This window comes from Solanum verrucosum, unplaced genomic scaffold (assembly GCF_900185275.1).
Source record: "Solanum verrucosum unplaced genomic scaffold, falcon-dt-bn FXZP01001278.1, whole genome shotgun sequence".
NCBI lineage: Eukaryota > Viridiplantae > Streptophyta > Magnoliopsida > Solanales > Solanaceae > Solanum > Solanum verrucosum.
The window spans coordinates 1,367,217-1,376,610 of record NW_026020317.1 but is presented as its reverse complement, the minus strand read 5'-3'; the positions used below and the strand labels follow the sequence as shown (position 1 = coordinate 1,376,610).

General features: G+C 32.4%; 1 protein-coding gene across 1 annotated transcript; it reads left to right on the top strand.

Moving 5' to 3' along the window:
- The first annotated feature begins 403 nt into the window (after nucleotides 1–403).
- Nucleotides 404–1,249, top strand: LOC125835296 (uncharacterized). The gene has a single exon (XM_049514422.1). The coding sequence runs from the start codon at nucleotides 404–406 to the stop codon at nucleotides 1,247–1,249; it is 846 nt and encodes a 281-aa protein (XP_049370379.1).
- The last annotated feature ends 8,145 nt before the right edge of the window (nucleotides 1,250–9,394 follow it).

The window sequence follows — 9,394 nt, the reverse complement described above, 5'->3', positions numbered from 1 at the left end:
ATATTGTATCCTCTGTTCTTCTTTCTCTTTGAGCTTAATCTCCATTAATGGAGGAAGCTCACTGGTTTAATACTAATCAGTAATTCTGTCATGGTATCAGAGCTCAGAGATTCATTCCGCATTCATTTTTGATTTGTGAGTATTGGTTTCAGTTCATAGCTGGGAATTTGTGAGATTCTGTTTGTTTCTGTTTCTCGATTTATTTTGAAATCAACTGCGATTTCTGTTTCTCGATCGTGATTTCTGTTTCTCGATCTATTCGAAGTGTTGGAATCAATTGTTATTGGGTTATTCTGCTGAATTTCTATCTTTTCTATGCGACAAATCACTGTTGCATATCATCTGTTTGTGTATTTGTGTTACCCGAACTGGAAATTTTACTTTCAAAGGTATATTGATTAGTATGGTTGATGTTCAATCTGAAAATTCACACATTGCAACTTCTTCTACTGTGAGAATAGACATTGCTAGCCTATTTTACTTGCATCCTTCAGAAAATGCAGGATCAACATTGTTGCCAACTATTTTTTATGGAACTGGTTATAGATCATGGAGACCAGCTGTTCTTAGGGCCTTATCAATGAAGAGCAAAACAGGCTTTATTAATGGGAAAATTATGAAACCTGATTCAGAGGATCCAAGCTTTGCGCATTGGGAAATGTGTGATGACATGATGACTTCGTGGATTCTAAATTCCCTCTCACCAGAATTGAGAGATGGCCTACAGTATGTGAACAATGCTAGAGAGTTTTGGGAGGAATTGGAGGATCGTAATGACCAAACAAATGGATGTAAGTTGTATCAATTACAGAAAGAGATAAATGATTTGGTGCAGGAAAGTTTAGATGTTACTGGATATTACACACAAATGAAGAAGTTGTGGGAAGAGATGAACACTGTTGACATCACTTCTCAATGCACTTGTGTGTGCATTTGTGGTGGAAAGACCAAGATACACAAGGCTGAACAAAACATGAGACTTATACATTTTTTGATGGGTTTGAATGAAGTGTATACTACAGTGAGGGGAAGTATCCTGATGATGAGCGACTTACCAAGCATGACACAGGCTTTTGTTATATTATCCCAAGAGGAGAGACACAGGGAAGTAAAGCCCCATAATCACATTATTTTGGACTTCACATCTCTAACTACATCTGCATCTACTTCTAATGGAAAAGGTTTCAAGACAAATTACAGTTCTTATAGAGGAGGTGCAGGCAGCTCTGGCAGTACCAATAACAATTGAGCAAGCTCTAACATTAATAACTCTTATTAGGGGTGTGTATCGGTCGGTTCGGTTCGGTTATAACAATTATCGGTTCGGTTTATCGGTTTTCGATTTTTAAATATGCTAAACCGATAACCAAACCAATAAGATATTTGTTATCGGTTTTCGGTTTATCGGTTTTAGGTCTTTAACGGTTCGGTTTTCGGTTTAACCAATAAGAAAATGCTTTCAAAACAAATATATGACTTATCCAATAATTGACGCGATACGCACACATCGAAATAATCATTCCAAACGGGACAACAAGGACCAACTTGTTGTATTTTGGTCATCACAACAAAGACTTGGTTAATTTTCGATCACCATAATATATATAAAACGAGGTCCCCTTTATGCAATAAAGAGAATCAAATAAAACCAAATCATAGACAAAAGTCAAAACAGTAGCAAATGAGGCCATGCTTATGGTAACTAAATGAAGTTCTTACGTTATTTAAAAAAAAAAACACACAATTTGAATTCCTGACGTTAATCAAATTGCAGATATTTACAATCGTGCAAAATCTAATATTAGTCAATTATAAACTAACTAAAGTAAATAAGTAATACTAAAAAGTAAAACCTAAAGGTTAAATAACTAAAAGTAGAGAGGAGAGTTAATTCTTAAGTAGTGTTAATTATTGCGTAGGGTTTTATATTTTTAGTCTAATATATTACTAATTATATTAATATTTTTTTTAATTTATTATATATATGTATAACTAAAAATTAAAATAGTAAATTATTATATTCTTAATGGGTTATCGGTTAACCCAATAACCCAATATTAAAAACCAATAACGAACCGATAACCCAATAATTTTTTTTTGTAAAACCATTAAATAACCGTTATCCCAATAACCCAATAACAATAAACCAATAACACTTTTTTTGGTTCGGTTTATCGGTCGGTTCGGTTTTTGCACACCCCTAACTCTTATTCACAGAATAAATCTGGTCTGTTTTGTGGCTAATGTAAAAGGCTTGGACACACAAAGGATAGATGTTATAAGATCCATGGTTATCCAACAAATTTCAGATTTCCTAAAGGTAAAGGTTCAAGTTTTGTAGCAAATACATATACACAAGAAGAGGGGAACAATGGAGTCGGGGAAGGTCCTGAACTAAGGCGACAAATGCCATTGAACTTGTCCAAAGATCAGTATGAGCAGCTGCTCAACCTCTTGGGAACCATGCAGGCTGGAAACAATAGAGGTGACAATTCAGATAACACATTGAGTGGAGCTGTTAACCTGGCAGGTATACTTGTTTGCTACTCTTCAATGACTGAGATAGATGATCTATCATGTAAATGTACTAGATTAGCTGCTAGCTCATGGATCATAGACTCCGGAGCATCACATATGACCTACAATAAAACCATTCTTAAGAATATTAGAACTCTACCTTATCCTTTCTTAATCAACCTACCAAATGGATATAAAGTTAAAGTAACTGAAATTGGAGATGCTTGTTTGAACCAGCTCTGACTCTATGTAAAGTGTTGTTTGTACCTAGCTTCAAGTTTAACTTGATATATGTCTATTGTTTGTCTCTACAACTTAAAGGTACAGTTAGTTTTAACAAATTTTCTTGTTTGTTGCAGGGCCTTTCTCTGAAGACCCCTCTAGAGCTTGGTAGAGCCAAAAATGGTCTATACTTTCTATGCATCAAGTGTCACAACTGTTGTTCTCAGTCTGATGGCATTCATTCACACACACCACTCTTCAAGTTGTCATTCTATTTCATCTTTACTCAGTTGTGGAAAATCTTTAGTTGAAAATAAATGTATTGTTTCACCATCTATTGTAAAGGTTTCACAAACTACAAATAAAGGAACTTGTTCTATTGGTGATCTTATTTTCTATGCTGCAAATTCATTTACTCATGGTTCATCTCCTACATCTCATAATCATACTGTTGAACTCTTGTGCACACTAGATTGGGACATGCATCATTTGTAATGATGAGGAATATTTCAACCATACCTGTAGATTTTTCCACCAAACAACCCTTTACTTGTGCCATATGCCCCATGGCAAGACAAACCAGAATACCCTTTCCAGAAAGTACAATCACAACTAGCAAGATCTTTGAGTTACTACGTGTTGATCTATGGGGACCATGCCACATACCAACTCATGATGGTTACAATTATTTTTTGACCATAGTGGATAATCATAGTAGATCAACATGGACACAACTACTTAGATGCAAAATTAATGTGCTAGAAGCTATGAAAGCTTTTGTATGCCTCATAGAAAATCAATTTCAAACAAACTGAAAACTATCAGGTCTGACAATGGCCTAGAATTCACAAGTGGTGAGGCAACAATATATTTTCAAGAAAAATGAATTATACATCAGAAATCTTGTCCTTACACACCCCAACAGAATGGGTAGTAGAAAGGAAACATAAATACCTCTTGAAAACAACAAGAGCCTTCATTTATCAATCCAAATTACCTATGAGGTATTAGGGAGAATGTGTCTTAACTGCTACTTACCTTATTAATAGATTACCTACCAAATCACTACCCAATATGTCACCATATGAACAATTGTACTAAAGAAAACCCACATACTCTCATCTTAGGAGTTTTGGATGTCTATGTTTCCCCACCATTTTGAAAAACCATAAAGACAAGTTTGAACCAAGGGCAACACCTCATATTTTTGTTGGATATCCTTACAATATAAAGGGTTACAAAGTCCTAGATTTGGCCACAAAGAGGATTCATGTATGCAGAGATGTTTCTTTCCATGAACCTGTTTTTCCTTTTGTTATTGCTCCTGATGGTTCTAGTTTTAACTCTATTCTCAAATTGCTTGTTCATCACCCCAATAAATTGACTTGTATGCTTAATGAAACAACCACTTTCAGTAATGAAATGCTGGATACAGACACACTCCATGAAGTTATCACTAACCAAGTAGCTAACAATATTTCTGATCCCATAGCAAACACAGACACAACTTCACCTAACACTGCACCAACACCACCACATAATTCTAATCCTTCCATTACTTGTGATGCTCCACCAGTGCCTGTACCTAGAAAAACAAGTAGAACCCTTCATACACCTAGCTATCTTAAAGACTACAACTACACATAACCTAACATGCATTCCACCACATCAACACCTGAATAACAACATTCCCTCATCTCATTATTGTCAAACCATGAGCATATTTGTTTTATTACTTTATGTTCTAATAGCCAGCAGCTACTAAAGGCCATTTCACATGAAAGTGAACTTTCCTATTGTGCAGAGGTAATCTTGAATCTTGCTTGTCAAATGGCAATCACACAGGAGTTTGAGGCACTATATGCAAATGATACATGGGAACTGGTCCCCTTAGCAATAGGTAAGAATGCCATTGGATGTAGGTGGGTGTATAAAATCAAGCACAAAGTTGATGGTAGTGTAGAGAGGTTCAAGGCCAGACTGGTGGTGAATGGATATACACAACAAGCTGGGATTGATTATACTGAAACATTCTCACCTGTAGTGAAAATGACCACTGTGAGAACTTTGATTTGTTTGGATGTAAAAAGGGGTTGTAGTTTATACCAGTTGGATGTGAATAATGTCTTCATTCATGGTGATTTGCATGAGGAATTATACATGACAATACCAGAAGGTCTTATGGTGGACAACAACAACTTAGTTTGCAAACTCAAGAAGTCTTTATATGGTTTAAAACATGCCAGTAGACAGTGGTAGACAAACTAGCCAGCAGTCTACGTTCAAAGGGTTATACATATTCAAACAGTGACTACTCACTTTTCTATAAGAGAAAGAGATGCTCTTTAGTTTTTGTTGCAATATATGTGGATGATGTGATCTTGACAGGTACAGACTTGGAGGAAATCATCTCTTTGAAGAGTTTCTTGCATGATCAATTCAAAATAAAATATCTTGGCAAGTTACACTACTTCCTAGGACTAGAAATACTATATAGGGATGATGGTGTTCTTCTTTCCCAGCAAAAATTTACTACTGATCTTCTGAAGGAGTTTGATATAATGAACTACAGAGTTGCAACATCACCACTTGATTCTACTGAAAAACTTAAAGCCACAGATGGGGAGTTGTTATCAGATCCCACTCATTATAGAAAGTTAGTTGGGAAACTTAATTTCCTCACAAATACAATGATGGATATAGCTTTTAGTGTTCAACATCTCAGCCAGTTTATGCAATCTCCTAGAGAACTACACGTGAAGGCTGCTTATCATGTCCTTAGATATCTGATGCAAGATCCTACTTTGGGAATTTTCATCTCAAACAAGCCTGATCTTACTGTTATTGTTTACTGTGATTCAGATTGGGTAGCTTGTTCTTATTCAAGGAGGTCAGTTAGTGGGTATTTGGTTTTTATGGGAGACAATCTTGTTAGTTGGAAGTCCAATAAGCAAGCTACAGTGTCACTATCATCTGCAGAAGTAGAATATAGGGCTGTGAGACAAGTAGTAGGAGAACTAGTGTGGCTCGAGAGATTACTTGATGAACTGGTGGTGCAAAGTTCATTATCCATACGTGTGTTTTGTGACTGCCAAGTTGCAGTTCATATTGCTAAAAATCTAGTTTTCCATGAGAGAACAAAACATATTGAGGTGGATTGTCATTTTGTGAGGGATAAACTTCAACAAGTACTGATTGCACTTCATCATATTTCCACAAACTCACAATTAACATACATATTTACCAAGGCCTTAACTGGAGTCAAGCACTCTACTATTCTAAGCAAGTTGTCTGTAATCACACTACCTCCAACTTGAGGGGGGGGGGGGTGGTAGAATTAGTTAAGACTTAGAGTTAGTTACTTAAAGTTAGTTAGGAGTCTGTTAAACACTGTTAAAGTAGTTAGTTACAATTAGTTGGTTAGTTGGCTATTCTCATGTTTTATTCATGTATATATACACAACTGTTGTATTTATTATTCATTCATTGAGAAAGAAATAATACAGATCCTCTCTTCATTCTAGAATGACCCATTGTATCCTCTATTCTTCTTTCTCTTTGAGCTTAATCTCCATTAATGGAGAAAACTCACTGGTTTAATACTTCAATCAATAATTCTGTCAGGTTGGATGGATTGGATTCGATTTTGCCAGCTCTAGTTAATTTTGCTTTGTTATTTTCATTAATTACCTCATAGCTTGAAAATGCATTTTTTTGTTTGATTCCCCCTATCTCATTAGCTTAACATAATTTAAAGTTTAAATTGAACAAATTTCAAAGTTAAGTTCAAGAATAGAACAAGTAGGGAGTGTTAAATTTTACAAAAAAATATGGTCAAATGTCATCAAGATCACTAGTATCAAATCCCAAGTTAAGTCAAAGAATAAAATAAGTATGATCAAATATCACAATAAAATATGGTCAAACGCTATTCAGATAACTATTATTGAATTTCAAGTTATGTCAAAGAATAAAACAAGTAATATCAAATTTCACAATGAAATGTGGTCAAACACCCCCAAGATCACTACATTAAATTCCAAGTTAAGCAAAAGAATAAAACAAGTACGATCAAATTTCACAATGAAATATAATCAAATGTCACCAAGATTTATTTCAAGTTAAGTCGAAGAATAAACAAGTACTATCAAATTTCATAATAAAATATGATTAAACGCCACCAAGATTACTATTATCAAATATCAAGTTAAGTCAACAATAAAATAAAAAATACTACTCCCTCTGTCCACTTTTATTTGTCATGTTGCGCTTTTCGAAAGTCAATTTGACTAATTTTTAAAGTTAAATTAGATTACGTTAATTCGATATTTTTTTTTAAAAAAGTAGATATTCAAAAACTATATGAAAAGTACTATAAGTTACAATTTTTTGCATATCAATATGATGAAAATATACATCGTAAAATGTTGGTCAAAGTTCTTATTATTTGACTCTAAAAAAGGAAACCATGACAATTAATTGTGGACGGAGGTAGTACTATCAAATTTCATAATAAAACTATTATCAAATTTCAAATCAAAATTATTATTATAGAACTAATTTAAGTCAAAAAACAAAACAAATATTATCAAATTTCATAATAAAATATAATCGAACACCACCAAATTACTACTATCGAAACCAAAATTACTACATACTATAGAATTCCAAATTAAGTCAAAGAATAGAACAAGTGGATGTTTAGCAAACAGTCAAAACAATAAAGTGATATCTGAATGAAAAGTGTGTGAGACCTACCTCAAAATTTAAACCAACTACCCCTCCTTAAATAATATCACGCGAAATCTATCAACATATCGCGATAAAACAATTTGAATTCTCACTTACTGATAAGCTGACCGTTACAAGCAATTTTTCATTTCTCAATATATTTTTATTTTTTTTGCAAAAATAAAACACTCAAGAAAATAGATAAAATAATATATCCTACTCTCACTCAGCGCGTGATGCTAAACTTTTGAAATCCTGCCCATCAATTCAATTAACTAATACTAGTATAAGGTTTTCTTTTCTTCACATAAATTTCCATTATATTTTAGTAACTTGTAAAGTTTTTATTTAGTCCATTAATGATACCTTCTTCCCCTTTTCTTAAGTAAATTATTAAAGATCACGTACCTATCTTATTTATTTTTAGGTCTATTGGTTAGACCAATTCATAATTTAGGATTGATCACATTTAACCCGTGTAGGAAATTAATATTTCTATCATGCATGATCCATGTATTGTTAAATATATATAAAATTAAATTAACTGTGTTGCTTGAATAATCTTCGTATTTTTTTTAACAATAGTAACGAGCTTATCGATGATTATAGGTGACTCCGTATTATATAATTATTAAATAGCTCAAGTAAATCAAAGATTTAAAATATTCAATTTTGATGATTAAACTCGTAAACGAATATCAAATCCATAGTATATAATGTCACTATGATGCAAATTCTTCATCATCATATTGAACGTTTGCTTTGCATTATCTCTTATTGAATAAAGGGAAAAAGGTCGGATATACCCCTCAACTTTGTCATTTAGAGCTGATATACTTCTCGTTATGAAAGTGACTCATATATACCCCTGTTGTTATACAAAATGGCTCACATATATCCTTTTCCTCTAACGGAAGTGAAAAAATTAATTTTAATTCAATGTTTTAATTATTATTTTTTAAAATAATAATAATTCATATGGGTATATTTAATCCTCCTCACACATACATTTTTTTTGACTTTTTTTAAAAAAAAATTTCAATGACTAATTTAAATTTATTATTTTGATGGTCAAATTTATATATGTTTCACTAATTTTCTTGTAAAATCTATTATACATGACCCAATTTTTTTTTTCAAATTCAAAAACTAAATTACAATATAGCCGAAAAATAGTTTTAAAATTATAATATAGCCACAAAAAATTAATTTTTAATTTTTTTCTTTACTTTAAAGAATGAAAGAAAAAAATAAAATAAAAATAAGAAACTCAAATAATGATAATCAAAGAAGTAAAAAAACAATTTATGTATGAAAAAGATTAAAATATATGTTGAACTTTGCTAGAAGAATCATATATATATATATATACCCCTACCTGAATTTTATTAAAATTAAAAGTCAAAAATATAAATTTAAAACTAATTTTTTCACTTATGTTATGTGAGCTCATTTTGTAACGATTGGAGTATATGTAAGCAGTTTGTATAACGGTAAGTGTATATATGAGTTACTTTCATAACGACTGACATATCACCTCCAAATGACAAAGTTGAGGGGTATACCAGACTCTTTTCCCTTGAATAAATAATGAATAATTTAAGTCTTTTCTCGAACACTTTGCTTTGATAACAAGATTTATTTTCTCAATCAAATACGACTTTATTATGTTTTTTGGTTGGTAAAGTTATTGAGTTTCTCTTTAGAGTCTGGTCACATCTATTGACATTGGCTCTTGTGGTTATTTCTTGTGTCATGATAGGCTATCTGTTTTCATGTTAAAATTCGAACAAGCAATTGCAATTAAAAACATCACTTTACTGATAATTTTTTGCTCTTATAAATGCATAATATTTCATGAACCACTTCGTATCGATATATACAATCCATGTTACGTCAAACATTTCCATAAAATTTGGATTGT